Source organism: Somniosus microcephalus, chromosome 29 (genome assembly GCF_052327205.1).
Source record: "Somniosus microcephalus isolate GS21.2 chromosome 29, FLI_Smic_1.0, whole genome shotgun sequence".
Lineage (NCBI taxonomy): Eukaryota > Metazoa > Chordata > Chondrichthyes > Squaliformes > Somniosidae > Somniosus > Somniosus microcephalus.
The window spans coordinates 25,185,220-25,208,998 of NC_141015.1; the positions used below are offsets into that span (position 1 = coordinate 25,185,220).

Genomic DNA, 23,779 nt, shown 5'->3' on the forward strand with positions numbered 1-23,779 from the left:
ATAGGTCTCTGATTCCATGGCAGCAGCCAGTAAATGTAGCTGCAGCCGTGACCTCAGAAGACTCACAATAAAGTGTAGTTAGCAAAGCCTGGAGTGGACTTTGTACACCTTCGGCAAAGAAGAAAAGAAATAGGAGCAGGAGTAGGCCATTTGGCCCTTCGAGCCTGCTCTGCCATTCAATAAGATCATGGCTGATCTTCTACCTCATCTTCACTTTCCTGAATTATCCCCATATCCTTCATTCCCTTAATATTCAAAAATCTATCGATCTCTGTCTTGAATATACTCAACGACTGAGCCTCCACAGCCCTCTGGGGTAGAGAATTCCAAAGATTCACCACCCTCTGAGACAGTGCAGCGCTCCCTCAGTACTGCCCCTCCAACAGTGCAGCGCTCCCTCAGTACTGCCCCTCCGACAGTGCAGCGCTCCCTCAGTACTGCCCCTCCGACAGTGCAGCGCTCCCTCAGTACTGCCCCTCCGACAGTGCAGCGCTCCCTCAGTACTGCCCCTCCGACAGTGCAGCGCTTCCTCAGTACTGACCCTCCGACAGTGCAGCGCTTCCTCAGTACTGACCCTCCAACAGTGCAGCGCTCCCTCAGTACTGACCCTCCGACAGTGCAGCGCTCCCTCAGTACTGACCCTCTGACAGTGCAGCGCTCCCTCAGTACTGCCCCTCCGACTTTGCAGCGCTCCATTCCCTCAGTACTGCCCCTCCGACAGTGCAGCGCTCCGCTCCCTCAGTACTGACCCTCTGACAGTGCAGCGCTCCCTCAGTACTGCCCCTCCGACAATGCAGCGCTCCCTCAGTACTGACCCTCCGACAATGCTGCGCTCCCTCAGTACTGACCCTCTGACAGTGCAGCGCTCCCTCAGTACTGACCCTCCGACAGTGCAGCGCACCCAAAGAAATAATTCAAGGGTCCCTCCATGGCTCGGGGAATTTATACAATGAGCAGATGAGCCATATAGACTAGGAAGGTCCTTGGTTTGGTCCACGGTGTATGCTGATGTTAAACTGGTCCCAGCCAGCGTACAGTAAAGGTGCTACAGTTGGCTGTAGTACACCTGGCTTAGGGAGAGGAGAAACAGCCAGAGTTTCCCCGCTCCTAACTGGTATCAAGTGACCTGTGCTCAAGGGTATTGAGTGAGGACAGTATCAGGCTTTGCTGTAATGCCTCCTGTAATAAACTAGTTCACTGATCTTCAATGTCAAAGCTCACATGTAAAATGGCTACTTGGGCGATGACCAGAAGCTCTAAAACATATCCCAGCAGGAATTCAGCATCTTCGAGAGGGAGGGGCGGGGGGAGAGAAAGAAATGGTCAAGATAAAATTCCTTCAGCTGAATTTCTGTGTTTAATGGATTTCATCATCAATGCTCAAAAATTAAATATTTGAATTATGATGGGTGCTTTGAAACTGTATCTGAGAGTTTATTTTAAAATTCCCAATCGTTGTTTTCAAATCCCTCCATGGGCTTGCCCCTCTCTATCTCTGTAACCTCCTCCAGCCCCACAACCCCCCCGCCCCCCCCCCGGGATATCTGCGCTCCTCCAATTCTGGCCTCTTGCGCATCCCCGATTTTAATCGCTCCACCATTGGCGGCCGTGTCTTCAGCTGCCTGCGCCCTAAGCTCTGGAATTCCCTCCCTGAACCTCTCTGCCTCTCTTTCCTCCTTTAAGACGCTCCTTAAAATCGACCTCTTTTCTGCCCTAATATCTCTCCTTATGTGGCTCGGTGTCAAAATGTGTTTGATAACGCTCCTGTGAAGTGCCTTCGGATGTTATACTACATTAAAGGCACTATATAAACACAAGTAGTTGTTGTTTATACTATCTATCCTATTCGTGCTCTGATTGCAATTTCTGTAGTGCCAAACTACAGCAGTTTATCGAGAATTCTGTTAATCTCGGCTAAATTTATTAAAACAAAGTCAGTTCTAGTCCATCGATACCTGTATTTTTTCATCTTGCTTTCTGAAGACCTGCTTCTGTCACGTGCCTTCACACAGTAAGACCCTACCACATACAGTCAGACATGAGCTCTATAGTAGTTTTGATAAGATTGGCTAGGAAGTGGGGTTACTAATTGGCAGATAGACTTCTCAAATTCAGAACAAAATCTCAAATTACTAAAATATTAGATGTATGAAGAAATATTAAGTGATTCTGTCAAACATACTTAATAAACAATTCATTCACAATTTAAAAAAACTTGTATTCATGGGATGTGGGCGTTGCCGGCAAGGCCAGCATTTATTGCCCATCCCTTAATTGCCCTTGAGAAGGTGGTGAGCCGCCTTCTTGAATATAACTGAGTGGCTTGCTGGGCCATTTCAGAGGGCAGTTAAGAGTCAACCACATTGCTGTGGGTCTGGAGTCACATATAGGCCAGACCGGGTAAGGATGGAAGGTTTCCTTCGCTAAAGGACATTCGTGAGCCAGATGGGATTTTATGACAATCCAGTAGTTACATGCTCACCATTACTGATACCAGCTTTAAGCAAAAACAAAGGGATAAGTTTTTCTCCTCAGTGTTCCTGATGCAGAGTTTCATGCGCTAGGAGGGCTTACTGAGAACTGAAACACACAGTCACCATTATATTCCATCCATTCATTTTAAAATTGTGGGGTGGGCTGGCGGGGGGCGGGGGGGGTGGTGGTGTGGAGGGAAGAGTCACGCCCCTGAATCTCTGAAATGCGCTCCTGCTGAACTAAGTAACCAGGACTTCTGAATTTACCCCCAAAACAATTAATGTTTCTATGGCAGTCTTTTTGTACAATTATTTCCAGACAAAAGGAATCCATTCTGATCCCAGATATTTTCAGCTCTGTTCCCCACCACTGATTTCTTTTTAAAACTTCTGACGTGATTCAGAGTGTTTGTGTGTGCCAGCAGATCTATTCTAAAGTTAGTGCCGTGATTTCACTGTACAGGATTTGGGTACAGGCTTCAGCAGCTTTCGTCTACTGATCTTGCACCTTGATTACAATCAGTCCTTTAATTTGGGTGAGCGAATTAGCCGAGCTGCCCCTGTGTTTTGCCTGAGTAGAGCTTTGCGTGTATAATTAATGTTTGCTTCGTGCAGGTGGGCTACACTGCATGTGTCAGACAGTCCAAGTGAATGGGTGGGACAATGCCCAACTGTGGAATTAATTAACTTTTATGTCTCCGTATTGTTTATGAAAGATACAGTGGTTTAGTTACTGCAAAAACGTATGATAACTGTGACATGAATCAGTCATTCATGAAAGAAAGACTTATGAAATAATACTGAGCGGCCTGCGGGTGGCGCTGTCCAGGGAGAGTATAAATACTCGGGCACGGGCCCAGCTTGTGCAGGACATTCTTAACAGGAACTCGTGAAGGACACAACTAGACCTCCATGTTGTAAAACAGTTGATTAAAGCTTTGTTTAACGCTTAGACCAAGTGCCTAGTAGTTTTCTTACGTCAAACTGCTTGTAAGCAGATAGATGCAAGAGATATATTTAAATGTGTTGGGGGAGAAATTCGGTGGGCTGCGCCACCAGTTAGCGCCTAAAGAGGGCACTTAGTGGCTTTAGCGCCACTGGCCACGCCTCCTGCGATATTTAGCTGGGGCGCTAATGGCGGCGTTAGCCTGTTGCGCTGCGCCGCCACCGATGACGTCATCAGTGTGCGCTGCGCCACCACCGATGACGTCATCGGTGTGCGCAGCGCCCCACTACCGCCCCGATTGCGATATTTGGCAGCGACCGCCTCTGTAGCGCCGCTCGCTAATCGCGCCCGGTTCACGGGGCCTACCTGTGGTGGCAGTGACGCAAATTAAGGTGGAGGTGCGGGGCAGCCATTTTTTTCGGCGGCCGCCTGCCAGCACCTCCGTCCCCGGCCTCCTGTTCTCCCCCCGCGGCCTTGCCGGCTGTTTTCCGAGAGCCCGGCACTTCTCCTCGGTGCCGGGCTCTTTTGCCGGCACTCGCGATCGCTCATCGTGCTGGTGCAGGCCCCTCCCCCTTAAGAATGGGAGGAAGGCCTGCAGTACCGCAGCGCGCCGTGCCACAGCGTGTGGCGCTGCGGCACGTTGCGCTGCGATATTCCGTTTCAGCGCCCTAAGAGGGACGCGGAGCGCCTCGAGCCTCGCCCCGTGTCCCTCTTGGGGCGCTCAAGCTGAATTTCCGGCGATCGCTGCTGCTCCGATCGCAGCGCAAAATCTGGCGCCCAGGCGAGCTTGGCGCCCCGTTTGCGGCTCCACCCAATTTCTCCCCCGTTGTGTTTACCACCATGTTTTGGTGGTCCTCGTGCTCCTTCTTACCCATGTGTACCCCGGGCTACCTGTAAGTGAAGAGGTTCCCAGGCTGTATCAGGAGCTGGCGGCTGTGAAGTGCCCTGATCTATTTCTGGGTCCCCTTGTGCCTAAGTGTGAACAGCCACCAAGCTTAGCACAAGCACAAATGGAACACACCGAGCTCTGTAGCTGCAGGAGCTGTACTGTAGCTCCTCCTTACAATTCTGGCTTTTCCCAGCATGTCAAGACCGCAAACCCACTGGCTGCGATTCCCCTCTGAAAACTATGTGGAAATAAGCATTTAAAGAGAGCACAGTTTGATCAGGGTTTCCATTGTGTGTAGTGTGTTATTGGCACACAATGCTACAAACTAAGAAGTATTAGTGTTAAAAAATATTTTACATAGCCCAAAAATATCTGAATTTTCAAACAAAATTAATTTTGCTGTATTTGTTACATAGGCGTTACATCTAAATTCACGCCAGATTTAAATGTGCACATCTAGCAATATTTATTTAATCGTGAGACCGTCCCAATTTACACCACTACAGCTCCTCATCTCTGCCAGCGTTAATCTTATTATATAAATCCTCATCTTGTGTTGTTATTTCACTGTATTCATGAAAAGATGAAGGGCCATCTGACGCAGTAGCAGAGAGGGATGTTCAAAAAAAACGGACATTATTTTTATTGAATCTCTCCTAATCCCCAATTACTGTGCAAACACAGGCTTGGACTGCCCCAGAGAGATCATGGTTCCAGTTCTGTAACAGTTGGTTTCTTTTGGTAAACTAAACGTGTGTGGGAAAGGTTGCAGTGGAAAGGTTGCTTCTCCTTTCATCCCATTGCCCCAGTTATCCTGTTCCACCCACATCTATTATCACCTGTGTAGGAGACAAGCGCAGAGCTATGTGTCAGCTTGGCTCAGTTAGTAGCACGCTCGCCTCCGAGTCAGAAGATTCTGGGTTCAGGCTGCACTCCAGCACTTAATTAAAGCTGATAATTCAGTGCTCTTCAGCTGCATTGTTGGAATTACCATCATTTGGACGAAAAGTCAAATCAGGTTGAGATGCATGTTAAAGATCCCGTGGCACTATTCGAAGAAGAGCAGGGAGTTCTCCCAGTGACCTGGTCAACTGTTTATCAGTCAAACAGCGCCACTAAAATAGATTAACTGGCCATTGCTTGCTCTGTGCAAAACGGTCCTGCCACATTCACCTACACAGCAGCAGTGACTCCATTGCAAATATAATCCAAAGTGCGTATAATATTTTGGGACATGATAAGGTGCTTTATAAATATGCATCATCTCCCTAACTGTCAGAAGCCAGGGAAATTCCTTAATGCAAAGCAATAGAGCAGTAATATTCCTGACCAGGCCAGGACATTGTGGCAGATTCTGCTGTTTTAATCTGATACATCCTTCAACTCAGAATGAAATGGTTCCAATAAACACTGCTGCTCGGAATCTCCTGAAGTATATGCGGTGTACCGGTGTCAAATACCATATATTTATGTGTATAATGTGCATTTTATTCCCCCCAAAATATTAAAACAAAAATAATTTGTCACTCATCACCTTTAACTTTGGTGATTCTGACCGCAACTCGTTCCAACCTTCTCATTTATCCAGGAAAGCAAGGATTCCTCCAACTCGGCAGCAGTTGCTGAGCAACCACAGGTTCACCTGTATTTTTTTTTCCCACGGGATGCTCTCTGGCAATGTTCCTGCTAAGCTGCGCGGCCACGCGGTCGTCTGAAAGGTCCCGCGTAGGCCGCTCACTGGCTTTTCTATTGTAGATAACAGGCGTGCACACAAATTTGAATGGGCCGCGCATTGGGGAGGCAGTGCAGCTTACTGGGGGACGTTGCTCTCTGGTAAATCTTTTTTTTTGCAACCTCTCCGCAGTTGCACATGAGCTTCATTCGCCTTGACCCCTGGTCCAGCAACTCTTGAGCTGAGCGCCTTCAAACAATCTTAAGAGCCTCCACTGCACCGCAGCTCCTAAGAACATAAGAAACAGGAGCAGGAATAGGCCACTCGGCCCCTCGAGCCTGCTCCGCCATTCAAAAAGATCATGGCTGATCTTGGGCTCAAAGCCACTTCCCTGCCTGCTATCCATAACCCTTCACTCCCTTATCTTGCAAAAATCTGTCTATGTATTTAATGACCCAGCCTTCACGGCGCTCTGGGGCAGAGAATTCCACAGATTTACGACCCTCTGAGAGAAGAAATTCCTCCTCATCTCCGTTCTAAAAGGGCGACCCTTTATTCTGAAACTGTGCCCCCGAGTTCTAGATTTCCCCACGAGGGGAAACATCCTCTCTGCATCTACCTTGTCGAGCCCCCTCAGTATCTTATATGTTTCAATCAGATCACCTCTCATTCTTCTAAATTCCAATGAGTATAAGCCCAGCCTGTTCAACCTTTCTTCATAAGTCAACCCCCTCATCTCAGGAATCAACCTCGTCAATCGTCTCTGAACTGCCTCCAATGCAAGTACAGGAAACTTTGTGTTATCCGGAGGCTAAGTGTCCGGCAAGCTCGAGCCACCGGCAAAAATCAGGAGCCGTTTTTGTTAGGTTTTTTTTCTTCTCGTGGCTTTTTTTTCTTCTTCTCGTGGCTTTTTTTTCAACAGTCAGGCTCTGGAAAGTCTCTCTGAAGCTGTTGCTAAGCTACAGAGATGCTTCCAAGGTACGGGCCGACTGTTTAGAAGCTGTTGCTAAGCAACAGTGTTTGTTGTCAGATACGGAGATGAAAAGCTCCGTATGCTTCAACATTAGCGCTGGTTTGTCCGGCAGTTTTGAGGGAACGGCAACAGCTCGGTCCCGTTGGTGCCGGATAGCACAAAGTTTCCTGTATATCCTTCCTTAAGTAAGGAGACCAAAACTGTACGCAGTACTCCAGGTGCGGTCTCACCAATACCCTGTACAGTTGTAGCAGGACTTCCCTACTTTTATACTCCAACCCCCTTGCAATGAAAGCCAACATTCCATCTGCCTTTTTGATTACTTGCTGCACCTGCATGCTAACTTTTTGTGTTTCATGCAAGGACATATGGCCAAATATAACAGTAGCCTGTGGTTTTTCAAATAGCCTATTGTCGTTTCGTGTCTCAGTTTGCAGATTATGAATTTTTTGTCTTTGCTTTAGGATGACGCCGAGCTGATCATTGAGGGCCTTCTGAACATATCCTGGGGGCTGAGACGACCAATAAGACTTCAGATGCACGATGATAATGAGCGTATATATTTCTCAGGCTCCAAGCTGCTACGATTAGGACAGCAGACCTCCTTGTACAAGTGAGCCATAAAAAGGAGTTTAATTTATATGGAATCGGTAACACGGCCAGCAATAAATTATGTTGCGTGTACAGGATAGAACAGTTTGGACACAAAGGGTGTAATCCCACTACAGCTTTGGCAGAGTGGGATTTCTGCAGCACTGATCCTGGTCTTATGTAATTCCGGCATGATCCTGCCAGGATTCCCACCTTCGTCAGGGAGCTTGCCATGGGGAAGCTGGGAAATCACTGCTGCGACAGACACCAGAAGCTCCGAGCATGGTCAGCTGTGTCCAGGGCACCTGAAGAAGGAGGAAATATTTTTTAAACAAAAAGTTCAAAACTCCCATGCAGAGGAAATGGATTTGGTCGTCCTATAATCGATTACAGTCCCTGGGAGGGGAGCCTTTAAATGTTAAACCCCCCACCACAAGCCATAACAATACTGGTCACCAGGAATGCTGCAGGGTTCCTAACGTCCAGCATTGGTAGGGCATTAATGGTGGGAAACATATTGTATAACGTTTTAACATAAGAAATAGGAGCAGGAGTCGGCCATTTGGCCCCTCGAGCCTGCTCCGCCATTCAATAAGATCATGGCTGATCCAATCTTGGCCTCAACTCCACTTTCCCGCTCTCTCCCCGTACCCCTCGACTCCCCTGTAGTTCAAATGTCTGTCAATCTCCGCCTTGAATATATTCAATGACTCCGCCTCCACAGCTCTCTGGGGTAGAGAATTCCAAAGATTCACGACCCTCTGAGAGAAGAAATTCCTCCTCATCTCCCTTTTAAAAGGGCGACTCCTTATCCTGAAACTATACCCCCTAGTTCTAGATTCCCCCAGGAGGGGAAACATCCTCTCTGCATCTACCTTGTCGAGCCCCCTCAGAACCTTATATGTTTCAATAAGATCACCTCTCATTCTTCTAAACTCCAATGAGTATAGGCCCAGCCTGCTCAACCTTTCCTCATAAGACAACCCCTTCATCTCCGGAATCAACCTCGTGAACCTTCTCTGAACAGTCTCCAATGCAAGTATATCCCTCCTTAAATAAGGAGACCAAAACTGTACACAATACTCCAGGTGTGGTCTCACCAGCGCCCTGTACAGTTGTAGCAAGACTTCCCTATTTTTATACTCCATCCCCCTTGTAATAAGGGCCAACATTCTATTTGCCTTCCTAATTACTTGCTGTACCTGCATGCTAACCTTTTGTGTTTCATGTACGAGGACCCCCAGATCCCTCTGTACCGCAGCATTCTGTAGTCTCTCTCCATTTAAATAATATTTTACATAAATATATTTTTCTTTAGGTAATGTTACATTTAAACAGTGCAAAGTGTTCATAATTCACTATCTTTAAATTCGTTTATTGATGTAGATTAGCATTTTGTAGTCTCTCTCCATTTAAATAATAATTTGCTTTATTATTCTTCCTACCAATGTTTTCCCATTATTAACGTGACATTCAAATACACCCACCCATAATGTCAGGAGGAAGTATTCCACACCTGCCATCACTTCCAGTGGATAATCCCAGAAGTGGCAGCCAGCCACAAGAGACTCAATGGAATAGTTTCCAGTCCAATTTTCTGGACTATGCCTGCTGGAAACCGGTGCAATTCCTGAGGAAAACCTGACCTTAATTGTTATAATTCAAAAAAGGCAATGCCACCGTCCAAAGTTCCATGACGTGGCCAAGTCTGTATGCTATACATTAAACTTTTATTAGCCTTGCCTTTCTATAGGCAAAGCTTTCCAAATATCATCTTCTTTGCATCAAATTTATTAATGAATTGTTGGGCAATACATTACCCACAGAACTTATGAAGACTTTTTCTGTGGTCTGATATGGGGGATGGAGTGTGGTATTGTGTTGGTTTTATTTCCATTTTGTGGGGAAGTAGCAATCAGCTTTATGGATTTATTTTTGGTTTCATTTCCATAACGTTTTAACTGCACTTCACTGCACTGAAGAGCAGTTCCCAGTATTAAATGCTAAAACAATCTCTCACAGGCACAGGATTGCCATTGGCTCCAAACCTCTGCATTTTGCCATCACTGTAACCTGCTTCTTTCCCAGGTTCAGTCATGGAAAATCGATCGGTGGCATTGAGAGTTTTTTTCAAGGGGGTAGTTTAAAAACCAGGGCCTAAAAATTCAGTTGCTTGCGCCACCAGTTTGCGCCCAAAGAGGCCACTCAGAGGCTTTAGCGCCTCTGGCCACAACCACCGCGATATTTAGCGGGGCGCTAATGGCGGCGTTAGCCTGTAGCGCTGCGCCGCCACCGATGTCGTCATCGGTGTGCGCAACGCCCCGCTACCGCCCCGAGCGCCATATTAGGTCGCGCCCGCCTCTTCCGCGCCGGCCGCAAATAGCGACCGGTACACAGGGGCCTACCTGTGGCGGTAGTGGGGCGAGTTAAGGTGGAGGTGCGGCCGGCCGCTTTTTCGGCGGCCGCCTGCCCGCACCTCCGTCCCCGGCCTCCTACACCCCCCACCCCCGTGGCATTGCCGGCTGTTTCCCGAGAGCCCGGCACTTCTCCTTGGTGCCGGGCTCATTTGCCGGCACTCACGAGCGGGGATCGCACTGTTGCAGGCACCTCCCCCTTAACAGTGGGAGGAAGGCCTGCAGTACCGCAGCCTGCCGTGCCGCAGCGGGTGGCGCTGCGGCACTTTGCGCGCCGATATTCAGTTTCAGCGCCCCAAGCGGGGCGCCGAAAGCCTTGTTTAGCGGCCGGCTTCCACTTGGGGCGCTGAAACTGAATATCCCGATGGCGCAAGTGGCTCCGCGCGCAGCGGTAATTCCTGCGCCCAGGCGAGCTTGGCGCCCCAAACTGAATTTTTAGCCCCAGGTCTCTAACCTGTTTGCACGTGGCGTGCATTTTTTGGGACATCTCCGGCAAGGGTGGGAGGCTCCACCTAAAACAGCCAAAAGTATTTAAATATTATGTAAATGTCATAACACCTCCTGCGTCAATTGTCCTGGGAACCGTTGGGTGGATGCCTTCCCTGAAGACTGGTTCATCAGGACGATCAGTGGCAGTAAGTCTTTTTCATTTGGAATGAGATTTGTTCTAAACAGTAGTGTTCCCCAAGGGTCAGTGCTGGGGCCACTGCTTTTTTTGATATGTATGTAATGACCTGGATATTGGAATACAGGGTAGAATTTCTAAATTTGCCGATGACACCAAATTTGGGGGTGTGGCAAACAGTGAGGATGATACCAATTGACTGCAACAGGACATAGAAAGGTTAGCAGAATGAGCAGACAAGTGGCAGATGGAACTTAATACAGAGCAGTGTGAGGTGATGCATTTTGGCAGAAGGAGCAGGGAGAGGCGATATACATTAAATGGCACAGATTTAAAGAGTGTGCAGGGACAGAGGGACCTGGGAGTTAATGTGCATAGGTCCCTGAAGATGGCAAGACATATTGAGAGAGTGGTTATCAAAGCATCTGGGATCTTGGACATAATAAATAGAGGTATTGAGTACAAAAATAGAGAAGTTATGCTGAACCTTTATAAAGCGCTGGTTAGGCCACAACTGGAGTATTGCGTCCAGTTCTGGTCACCACACTTTAGGAAGGATGTGAAGGCCCTTGAGAGGGTGCAGAGGAGATTTACCAGAATGGTTCCGGGGATGGGTTATCTTAACTACAAGGACAGGTTGGGGAAGCTGGATTTGTTTTCATTAGAGCAAAGGAGGTTGAGGGGTGATTTGATAGAGGTGTACAAGATTATGACGGGTTTGGATAGGCTAGACGGAGGAAAGGCTGTTCCCACTAGTTGATAGTAGAAGGACTAGGGGACACAGATTTAAGATTTTGGGCAAGAGATATAGGGGGATGTGAGGAAAAACTTTTTTACGCAGCGAGTGGTGATGACCTGGAACTCGCTGCCGACGGAAGTGATGGAAGCGGAGACACTCAATGTTTGAGAGGGGAGACTGGATAGGCACTTGAGGGAAATAAACTTGCAGGGCTACGGGGATAGAGCAGGGGAATGGGACTGATTGGATTGCTCTACAGAGAGCCGGCACGGACTTGATGGGCCGAATGGCCTCCTTCTGTGCCATTATGACTCTATGACTAAACAGTTTGAAAATGCTCTGACGTAAATTGTAATCAGTCTCACTCTCACCGATTATAAATCTCACTCCAAACATTTCTCCCCATTGCTTTGGAAACTCTCTTCAGATTCTTCAGAAACCAAATAACAACAGGAATAATTACAACTGTTCTGCTATTCATGGCTCTGAAAGAAATGACTTTATTATATTCATTGTTAGTTAACAAAAGTATTTCACTCCCATTTTAAGAAAATCTTTGTTTATCAGTGTTGATAGAGACCAGTTTCTTAACGTTATTCACTTATTTGTTTTCTGCAAATTATAACATGACTATGACTCTGACATTCAGTGATCCATGTTACACCTTCAGTTATGTTATCTCATTCATAACTTTATTTCAATGGACTGCTGAATATTTGTGCTGAGCTTTTTAATATTAACCTTTATAGAAACGGAACAGTATCACAAACCTCATCAAATACCAGCTCATCTGAAGCCGAAAATGAATCTACAAGTAAGGATGACGTTCCACAGAACATGAACAGCAGCAGCACTGCAGGTAAGCAAAAAGTTAGTGATGGGGTAATGATGCAAAAAAAAAATTCAGGGATCTTTATAGTAAAACTGTGAGATATGTACCAGTTTGTGTTGGGAGGTAGAACCTGTCACGATGACAGCATCTCAAAACTCTGCAATCACTGTTTAGTTCAAATATAGTTTTTTTTGCAGGAAAATAGATTTGGCACAGAAATTGCAGAAGGTGAAGAAAATGGAGCCATTCCCAATTTAATTGCAAATGTTTCCCTAGAGGAATTTACAGCCAAAAGAGTTAACAGTTGATGTCCCCCCTGAAATTCTTAAGTGAAATTAATTAATGCTGCTTTTTCTGTCAAAAGAAACACAGCACATGTTCAATTCTACGTTTAAACATCCCATTGGAACAATACTGGATATATTAACGTTATAAAAGCAAGACACAATTACATTGTTGGAACCAGTCGGTGAGGGGTAATTTTGAGTATATTGTTACTATTGTAACTACATTTTTGAACAGTTTAACAGAGAATCATATAGCACAGAAGGTGGCCATTCTGCCCATTATGCCTGTGCCAGTGCTTTGAAAGACCTGTCCAATTAGTCTCACTCCCCTGCGCTTTTCCTATGCCACACTATTCAGTACTGGGATCTGCTGCTGGACAGCTCAGCCCGTTGTTCTCACATATGCACATATATTGTAGTAATGAAGCATACAAACCTCAGAATTCAAGTGGGGATTGATATTAAACTGACTTTATATTCAGCAAATGGCTGTAGGAATTATTCTGTTTTTTTTAGTGCTTTATTTCAACACCATCAAAAATGCCTTAGTTCTTATTTTTAATCTTAGAAGAACGTGCATTCATTATCCCAGGACGTCCCAAAGTGCTTTACAGCCAATGAAGTACTTTTGAAGTATAGTCACTCTTGTAATGTAGGAAACGCAGCAGCCAATTTGTGCACAGCAAGCTCCCACAAACACCAATGATATAATGACCAGATAATCTGTTTTTTAATTATGTTGATTGAGGGATAAAGATTGGCCAGGGCATCGGGGAAAATTCCCCCGCTCGTCTTCAAACAGTGCCGTGCAAGTTTTTACGTCCACCCGAGAGAGCAGACAGGGCTTCATTATAATGTCTCATCTCAAAGACGGCACCTCCGACAGTGCAGCACTCCCTCATTACTGCACATAAATGTCAGTCTAGATTATGTGCTTAAGTAGGGACTTTAACCTATGAACCTTCTGACCAAGAGGCGAGTGCGCTACCACTGATCCTACGCCGACACCTTTTTTATGGCTTATTTTACATAAGAACATAAGACGTAGGAGCAGGAGTAGGTCATTTGGCCCCTCGAGCCTGCTCCGCCATTCAGTAAGATCATGGCTGATCTGATCTTGGCCTCAATTCCACTTCCCTGCTCGCTCCCCATAACCCTTGACTCCCTTACTATTCAAAAATCTGTCTATCTCCACCTTAAATATATTCAATGACTCAGCCTCCACAGCTCTCCGGGGAAGAGAATTCCAAAGATTCACGACCCTCTGAGAGAAGCAATTCCTCATTTCTGTTTTAAAAGGGTGCCCCCTTATTCTGAAACTATGCCCCCTCATTCTAGATTCCCCCACGAGGGGAAACATCCTCACTGCATCTACCCTGTCGAGCCCCTTCAAAATCTTATATGTTTCAATAAGATCCCCTCTCATTCTTCTAAACTCCAATGAGTATAGGCCCAACCTGCTCAACCTTTCTCTGTAAGACAACCCTTTCATCTCCGGAATCAACCTCGTGAACCTTCTCTGAACTGCCTCCAATGCAAATATATCCTTCCTTAAATAAGGAGACCAAAACTGTATGCAGTATTCCAGGTGTGGTCTCACCAACGCCCTGTACAGTTGTAACAGGACTTCCCTACTTTTATACTCCATTCCCTTTGCAATAAAGGCCAACACTCCATTTGCCTTCCTAATTACTTGCTGTACCTGCATGCTAACTTTTTGTGATTCATGTACAAGGACCCCCCAGATCCCTCTGTACCGCAGCATTTTGCTTTGCTTTTTTATTTTTCCTACCAAAGTTGATAACCTCGCATTTTCCCACATTATACTCCATCTGCCAGATTGCTGCCCACTCACTTAGCCTATTTATATTCCTTGGAGATTCTTTGCGTCCTCCACACAACTTGCTTTCCCACCTATCTTTGTATCATCAGCAAATTTGGCTACATTTTCTCATTTCCTTCCCAAAATCGCTATGGTGCTAGGAGCGCGGTGGAGCTGTGCGCTCCTTCTGTATTTTCTACTATTGAAGTCTTTGTTTTTATACAGAGTCTGATACCAACAATTCTGAAAATGAAGTTCCACAGCTGATGCGAACAAAAAGTGATGCCAGCTCTTTGATACAGCGCAGAACAAAATATCGCACGTCAGGTGAAAATCAGCGTATAAAGCGGCACAGGTTCTCCATCAACGGGCACTTTTACAATCACAAGGTACATTTAGGAAACAAAAATCTTTCAAATCGGTTAACTCGCTGACCAAGTCACTTGGATGCCAACTGTGAATGACTAAAGATTACTTTTTCACTGTGTCAGCTTGGCTCAGTGGTCGCAATCTGCCTCTAAGTCAGAAGATTGAGCGTGCACGACCCACTCCAGGACTTGAGCACATAATCTAGGCTGACTCTCCAGTGCAGTACTGAGGGGGTGCTGCACTGTCAGAGGTGTTGTTCTTTGAATGAGTCATTATATCAAGGAACCAGCTGCCTGTTCAGGTGGTTATTCAAAATCCCATAGCTCTATTTGAAGAACAGGAATATTCCCTCAATCAATACCATCAAAAACAGATTCATGTATTTGTGGGATCTTGCTGAATGTAAAATTACTGTTGCTTTTGCCTACATAATGCATTTCAAAAGTAACTCCTTTTATGTGAAGCACTTTCAGATGAGTTAAGGCACTATATAAATACAATTTATTTTTCCTTTAATATCAAGTGAACTGCTCTGGCACCATACCATAATAGCACAAACATAAATGAGAACGAGGGGTCACAGTCTCAGGATACGGGGTAGGACATTTAGGACTGAGATGAGGAGAAATTTCTTCACTCAGAGGGTGGTGAACCTGTGGAATTCTCTACCACAGAAGGCTGTGGAGGCCAAGTCACTGAATATATTTAAGAAGGAGATAGATTTCTGGACACAAAAGACATCAAGGGGTATGGGGAGAGAGCGGGAATATGGTATTGAGATAGAGGATCAGCCATGATCATATTGAATGGTGGAGCAGGCTCAAAGGGCCGAATGGCCTACTCCTGCTCCTATTTTTCTATGAGACAAGAAAGTGTAAAAGGTAACAAAGGTATTATATATTTCTTAAGAGATATAATCAGAGTACTGGTTAAGAAGTTTAACTTGATTCTAGAAGTAGCTCTGTTAATAAAGTTCCAAACCGTTACAGAAAAATTGACAATATAACTGGCAGGTGCCCAAACACACGGTGCCAGAGTGGGTAGTATGTGGTTCTCCACGTATTCAGCTCCCAAGCTGTGTCACTGTGAGGAGACACCAAGCAGAGGGAGGACGAATCACCACAAAGGGGGCAGAGGGAGTGAAAATGAGTGGGTGAACCATCACTGATTCTCTCGCTCACACCTCATCTCCCAATCGGTCGCTTGGATCAACATTGGCAGAGGCCTCAAAGCAGATTGTCCATCCCCTCTCTTGCCTGCAGTTGTTGTGAGATTTGGGGAATGGAGGGGAAAAGGAAATTAAAAAAGGACTTGTAGTTTCGCAAGAGGTATCTCGCTTTAACGTGTGAAAAGTACCTGAGCTCAGGGCTATCCCCTTATAACCTATCTTTCTCAGTTATATTGCACTATCACCCTGGAAGGAAGAATATTGTAAAGTTGCCATTTCATCTCTGGAGCAGTAGTTCCTGGCCCCACAAAACTTGCTAAAAACTAGCGTACCTGCCCCATTTTTGGAGTGGCCGCCACAGGTTCGATTAAAGGTTGCTGGTTAAGCTGCTCTCCGCCCAGTATTACTGGACAGTGTGTACAGCATATTGGTACGTCAAAAATTGCATTGTGGTCCTATTGACATCATAGGACCCCGATTTCCAGTATATAAAAAGGCTCCCACCTATTTCCGGGAAGGGCTTTAGCCACCTATCTGGAGGCCCCAATCAAAATGGCAGTGGGCAGAATGATGATGGGAATGTGGCAACAAGTTCTGCACTCCCATTCTGAACACGCTGCTGCCCCACTCGCACCTAAAAACAGGGATGAAAATAGAGGTTCAGAAATGGTCAAGACAATCCACAAGCATGGGATACGAATGAAGCAGTAATGTTCAGATATAATTTTCGCTGGCTCACATTTTTAGTGTTATACAGTTCTTGCACTGTAAACTGTAAGGGAAGCAAGACTGCCATCTGCAGGCTTTATTAAATGCATCAGATTAAAAACTTTTGCTGCTTGTACTAGTTTGCATTTTGTTATTAAGAAAAAGAGAAAAATTTTGCATTTATAAAGTGCCTTTCACAACCTCAGGGCATCCAAAAGCACTTCACTTAATTAAGTACTTTTCACATGTAGTCACTGTTGTAATGTAGGGAAACACAGCAGCCAATTTGCACACAGCAAGCTCCCACAAACAGCAGTGAGATAAATGGCGAGATAATCTGTTTTAATTATACTGAATGAGGGATAACTATTGGCTAGGACACCAGGAGAACTCCCCTTGCTTTTCTTCCAATAGGTCTTTCCTTTGGTTTAAAGTCTCATCCGAAAGATAGTACTTCCGACAGTGAAGCACGCCCTCCAAATTGCACTGAAGTGTCAACCTAGATTATGTGCTGAAGTCTCTCCAGTGGGGTTTGAACTTATGAACTTCTGGCTTAGAAGTGAAAACGCTACCACTGAGCCAAGGCTGACATTTATTAGCCTAATCATAGTTCTGCATTCAGCAAGACTTAATGCAGTAAAGCAGGCATTTTTTCAAAAGTTTTCTTTTACACATAGGGGCTGATTTTCTCAATGGGGAGCTTCTGGAGGCGGGACTCCCACTTGTCGGGTTTCAGTCCCGCCTCCAAAAACTTCTGGCCAACCCACGCCATTTTCCCTTGATTGACCTTGTTAAGCCCACCCAGCGGGCTTAGCAGGCCAATTAAGGGAAAGCTGGTTGCAGAGAATGTCAGCATATGACGTTTCATCTGTCAAAAATTTTTGACAGATGAATTGTCATCGTTTGACAACTCTGAAGCTGTCAAACAGCGACATTCTCTGTAGTTTGATGAGGTCCTCAATTCAAGACCTCATCAAACCTCTTTCTTTTGCAGAAATGAGATGGTTGTTGCATTGGAGGATACAACGGCCATCTGTCATCTCTATCGCGGAGGTCCGAGACTCTCCGCATACCCACCGACTGAAGCCTGCAGGAAGAAACAAAGGTAAGTACACTTTTACTAACATTTTCCATCCACGTACCTCAGATACTCACCACTCCACACTTGCATCCAGCACTTACTTTCACACCATACTTTTGCACCCCCCCACCCCCGACCCCCTATTTGCCTCGGTGACCTGGCGGGTTTCGCAGACTTAAGGAAGCCCGCACTTGTGAGGGCAAAAAGGGGTCCTATTTTCTGCCTGTTAACAGGCAGTTAATAGGCTTTAATCCCTTCCCCCTCCAAGGAGACGGGACCCGGCACGGGACGGCTACCCGCCTCCTGGGAAGATGGCATGGAGGCAGGTTGGGCACCCGCCCCCAAATTCTGCCATTTTCCCGGCAGTCCCACCTCCATCCTGCCTCCTCAGGGCTGGCAAGATCGCACCCCAAGGGCTGGATTTTCTCAATGGAGACGAGTTGGTGGCGGGACTGCTGCCTGTCGGGTCAATGCCCCGCCTCCATCATCTTCTGGCCAACCAGCGTGATTTTCCCCTGATTGACCTTGTTAAGCCCGCCCTGCAGGCTCAGCAGGCCAATTAGGGGGGAAGTCACTGACAGAGCACGTCAACGTCTGACATGCTGTCAAGACTTCTTAAAAGAAGAAATATCAGCGTTTGACAGCTCTGTGAAGCTGTCAAACACTGACATTCTCTGTAGTTTGATGAGTCCTTGTGTTCAGGACTCATCAAACCTTTCAACTTTGTAGATTTCAGATGGCTGTCAGGTCTCCCGATCCAGGGTGGATGAAGGCTGTAGGCAGAAAACAAGATAAGTGAACATTTTTTAACACTTAACACTCACCTTCCATACTTACCACTCCACACTTGCACCCATCACTTACCTCTACATCTTACTTTCAGGTGCCTCCGACCCCCGCAGACCTCCTTCACGTCTCCTCCAACCCGGCGGTGTTCTCCGAGGTCAGGAAGCCTTCACCTGAGAAGGTAAAATGGCACCAATTCTTTTTTCTGCCTGTTAACTACCTGTTAACAGGCAGTTAAAAGGATTTAATCCCTTTCCCGCCTCGAGGAGACGGGACCTGAAGCAGCACATCTTCCCGCCTCCTGGCAAAAGGGCACGGAGGCGGGATGGGAGCGGGTTTGCCATCCACTCCCACTTTCTGCTACTTTACCGGCAGTCCCGCCTTCATGCCCGCCTCCTTGGGGCTGAGAAAATCCAGCTCAAAGTTTCCAAACAACAAAGTAACTTATCAGCATGCAGTAGATATTAGTGCCCATTTCTGTATGTCCAGTTCTTCAGCGTGCATATTCCTATGTGTCGTGCTCTTCGGTATGCCAATTTCTGTGCCCAGCCCTTCGTGGTGTCTATTCCTTTATCTTCCTACACGTCTCTGTGGACCAAGTGACACCTCAGTCCCAATCTCCCTAGTGAGTCTGAACCTCCTCAAGCACTGCTCTTCCACCATGCCCACACAGCTGACTGCTGTCGTAGTCATGCACTTCCTATGGCTCTCGATCTGCACCACTGTGATATACCCATCAATGGCTGCTACACCCATTCTCTGTAACAGAAAACTCTACTATTGTTTTTTATTTTAACTTTTGTGGTGGATGTTTGAAATCATTCCCTGTTATTAATCCCATTAAGGTCAGGTCTGACCTGCAGTGTAACAGTCACTTTTTAATTTGTGCAGCTGTGGAATGCTGCACAAATTCATGAGTGACCCGAACAAGCAACAAAAATGATTTATTTCTTTCTTCTCAATAATTTACATTGAGGGTAGAAGTTTAAGATCATCGATTAACATGGACAAATAGTCTGTTGGTGCTTCCAACCAACATCACACAACTTTTTTTTTAAATCTCCGTTCGAACTGTAGCTGTTGTTTAGCTTGCTGGCACAGTTCACTGGTGTCGAAGTGGCAAGATGCAGGCATATGTCCACAATTGTTCAACGTGTGGAGGTTAAATACTTCCCCATGGGAGAAGGGAATTAGTGCTGCATTCATCCTTATTCTGGGGCAACTGTATATAGCGAAGGGATTTTAAATGGAGAGAACTTTTTAAAAATGGAGTAGTCAGATTGTATCCGGATTGTTTGGTTCACTAATGTCCTTTACCGAAAGGAAATCTGCCGTCCTTACCTGGTCTGCCCTATACGTGACTCCAGTCCCACAGAAATGCGACTTTTAACTGCCTGCTGAAATGGCCTAGCAGACCACTTATTCAAGGCGGCGGCTCACCACCACCTTCTCAAGGGCAATTAGGGACGGGCAATAAATACTGGCCTTGCTGGTGACGCCCACATCCTGTGAATGAATTTTTAAAAATTTAAAGTAAAATGTTAAAAATTTACAGATGCATCGGGCTCGATTTTGCCAGTGTGGGCGGGCTGGGGCGTATCAGGACCCCGACTCTGAAGTGAAGTGTTGAACAATTGCGATTTTCCCCTAATTAGGCAATTGATTGCCAGCGTGTGGGAACCCCTGGCCCAATTCCATCCAGAAAGTCGCCTCCGATGACGTCATCAGTGCTACTGGATTTAAGGCCTGCAAGCAGCCTCACTTCTTCTGGAGACTGGAAACGCTTTGGACATTGTATGAAGGACTTAATTTACTGACCATGTCCACCAGCAAGCTAAAGTGTGCACCTCGCTTTGATGAGCCCTCCCTCCAAGCTCTGGTGCAGGGAGCAAGATCTAATAAGGAGGTGCTGTTCCCTTCATCAGGGAGAAAAAAGCCACCACAACAAACTAAAGCTGTGTGGCTGCAAGTGGCCCAGGAGGTCAACTCCATATCAATGAGCCGCAGAACCTGGCTGCAGTGCAGGAAGAGGTTTCATTGCCTTCTCCGCACAGGAAAAGTGAGTATGACTTTCCCATCACCCTCAATCTGATTCCCATTGCCACTCCTCACCAGCTCTCTGCTTTGCCAACCTCTTCCTCCACATCCCACTTACATCACTGCACCCTTACCCATTCCCTCTCTCTCTATGGTCACATTCACTTAACTATTCGACCATGCAGCCCTCACACTCCCCATCACTGTGATGCAGTGACAACTTACAACACACAGGGAGGGCCCCTTTGTCTCCTTCTAAGCATCTATGCTATGGATTCTCTACACTCACTCCTTCATTCTCACTCAAACTCCACTTTTGACCCTCATTGCAGGAAATGAGAGCCCACAATAAGAGGGAAAGAGCGAGGACAGGAGGAGGGCCACCCTCAGTAGCCCAGCTCACCACCTCGGAGGATTTCCAAGTGGGGGACGGACAGGCGGGCGCATCTGGTGACAGAATAGTTTGGCATCACGCTCATTGACATTGCATAAGTCACTGATAATGATTCTGATGTTCTAACAGATTGACTTATGATCATCTGCACAATTCAATGTGCATGCAATCTTTACCTCACATCTCTAACTCTTTCCTTTACTCCCCCACAGGACCATCGAAAGCCCCCGTCCCCACCATCCAGGAGGAAGAGTCTGAGCTTCCAGACTCCTGAGGAAGCTGCAACCTCTGAGGGCGCTCCATCAGCAGAATTAAGCGCACCCTGCACCAGCGCAGACACTCACACCTCGGTGGGACCTTCGGGACATAGAGTAGAGTTTTCACCTGGTGTATCACAGCTCACAAGTGAGCATCAGCAGATGGTGGAGACAAGGACAGCAGTGGAGAGTCCTCGTCGCAGTGGAGAGGACGCTCCCAGCTTGGCTCCGCTGTATGTCGACCCTGTGCCTCTGGGTCCATCCAGAAGGAGAGTGGTGCTGGAACTCCAGGAACAGGTGCAGGAGTCTCTGGCAGGTTTTGTCTCCAGGGTCGCTGTGAGTGTGGAGCGAATGGAGGAGTCCATCGCTAACATGAGCGGAACCTTTGTGGAGGCGTTGGCGCATGAACGCATCACCACGGAAAGGATGGCAACCTCCTTGGAAAGGATGGCTACCTCCATGGTAAGGCTGGCTACCGTAGAGGAGAGGATGGTTACGTCCATGGAGGAGCTTAGTCGCCAGGGTATGGAAAACATGGTAATTGTTCAGAATAGACTGACATCTCTTGAGGAGCGATGGCCAGCTATTGAGCAAACAAACCAGACCTTCATGCAAGTCCTCTGGAGTAGGACTTCCAGTGCAGAAACGGGTCCTCATGGCCCTCCTGCAGTGCAGCAAGGTGCTGTCCAGCCACTTGCTAGCTCTGAAGTGGGGCTGACCCATGAGAGGGATGTTGGTGACATACAACAAGGAAGTGGGGGCTCCTCTCCAAGTGCTCACATGACTATGCTATTGCAGAGCCCTCGGTCAAAGCCCCACCAGAGTCCACACCCAACTGAGATCGGTGTCTCAACCCCTGCACAGCCACAGGAGCAGCAGACTGTTGCCGAGCCCTCACAGGTTTGCAACCCCAGAGGATGCCCGCCAAAGGTGTTGAGACAGGAGCAGCAAGAAAGTGAGCAAGGGGCCTCCACATCTGCTGAAGCCACAGTGGAAGCACCACGTAGGAGCACACGTAAGAGGAAGATAATGCACAAGTAGTCACAAGGGTAGTCACTTGGGTGTAATGTGTTTAATTTTGAAAAGCCATCAGTTGCTTGTCATAAAAAATTCTGATGGCAAACTGTTACAGTTGTGGCGTGTGTCATTTCGCTAATGGGACTTCCACAGTGAGGGCTTAGGGCGACTTGCAATTGTCAGTATGGTGGTCAGAGTGATAGGAATCCTCTTGGCCATTGTCGAGGGTCTGATAAGAAGGTGCGAGGCAAAAGTGTTTTGATTGCGCAGGCTAAGCAAATCTGGCCAAGATGAATGCGCCCCTTGCATCCCAGGCAGCAATGTGGTCACGCGCTGGCGCCTTCTGGCCTGTGCAGCTTCAGGTGGGTGAGCAGCAGCTTGGCGCTCCTGTTGTTGCTGCTGCTGCTGTTGTTCATGGTTCTGCTGCTGCCACAGCTGGTGTCGTCAGAATCTGATGTCCAGGAGGAAAGGAATAAATTATTCCCATGCTTCTGGTATATGCCTCAGTTGAGGAAGTGTTCAGTCAAGGTGGCGAGAGGGGTTACCCAGTAGGTCACACTGGAAATGGGTGTCAGGCTCCAAACTTCCACAACAATGGGTATGCCTGCTAAAAGTTCCCCCAGACCTGAGACAACAAAGTTCTGCCATCTGCAAATGATGATTACTGAAAACTCCTTTTTAATGGTGGAGCTGCAGTTAGTAAGCAGTCCACTTGTGAGGCAGCCAGGATTGACTGGCGTGTTCCAGAGGAGACATGCAGGACGTGGGAAAGTGATAAAATCAGAAAGGCCTCTCAAAATGGGATTATAGAGGCAATTAAGTGGTTGTTAAGGGCCTTAAGGGTCTATCCCGCCTCTTGGAGGCGGGATGGAAACGGGGTCAGAAAACACGCATTTGGGAAAATTGCTCGGAAGCGGGATGGGGCCCGGACGCCATTTTTTGAGATTTGACCACCTCACACGCCTCCAAGGGCCTGGCAAAATCGAGCCCATCATTTCTGTTCCTGTACTGATGTGCTTCAGCCAGAATGAGCTATTACTTTGTGAACCTGGTTTAAACCCCAAAGATAACAGAACAAATAAAAAAATAATACACCATGGTAAAACCATTCCTTTTTCTCACACCAACCTCCTTGACTTTTTTTTGAAGAGATGTCATCCCAAGTTGGTTGTGTTGTAGTAATCTTTACAAAAAGTGGTGTACCTTGAGTTCCAGAAAACAGCAGTGTTCTTCACTGCTCGCATTTAAGCACTGAGTATTCAAAGTAAAGTCTGAGAATGGTTAGCAAATTGGCTAAAAGGCAGGAAGCAGGTGGTTACTTGGCCGGAGCATTATGTTGTGCTGAGTAGGCTGCCTTGGGCATCGGTTCTGGGACTCCTGCTGTTCTCTAGCTTATGTGGACTATTTGGATTCAGAAGGTGAACGCAAACTGGTCAAATTCAGATGTTTTCAAACCAGGACAGCCAAACGTGAGGAGGCAACTCAGGAACTTTAAAATATACAAGTGGGCGGAATAGCAGATGCAAATTAGTAAGGACAAGTGTAAAGTACTGCATATAGAATGAAAAAAATAGGTGAAATAAATACTCTGAATCGTATTGAAATAGAAAACAGAGGTTTTAGTTGGTTCAACACTCAACATGTTCAATGACTGCAGATAAGCAATCGGTAAAATAAATAGCATGTTAAACTGTATAG

At 46.7% G+C, this 23,779-nt stretch overlaps 1 protein-coding gene across 5 annotated transcripts in view; it reads left to right on the forward strand.

Moving 5' to 3' along the window:
* Window positions 1-23,779, forward strand: part of rassf4a (Ras association domain family member 4a) — a 299,271-nt gene that overhangs the window by 264,000 nt on the left and 11,492 nt on the right. For 4 of the 5 annotated variants that reach the window (XM_085970404.1, XM_085970405.1, XM_085970407.1 and 1 more), the window contains 4 exons: window positions 7,419-7,567; window positions 12,073-12,182; window positions 14,490-14,653; window positions 18,474-18,557. In XM_085970404.1, the coding sequence (XP_085826530.1) occupies window positions 7,419-7,567; window positions 12,073-12,182; window positions 14,490-14,653; window positions 18,474-18,557 (507 nt within the window). The remainder of the gene's footprint in view (window positions 1-7,418; window positions 7,568-12,072; window positions 12,183-14,489; window positions 14,654-18,473; window positions 18,558-23,779) is intronic. The other variant, XM_085970408.1, reaches the window with a different exon arrangement.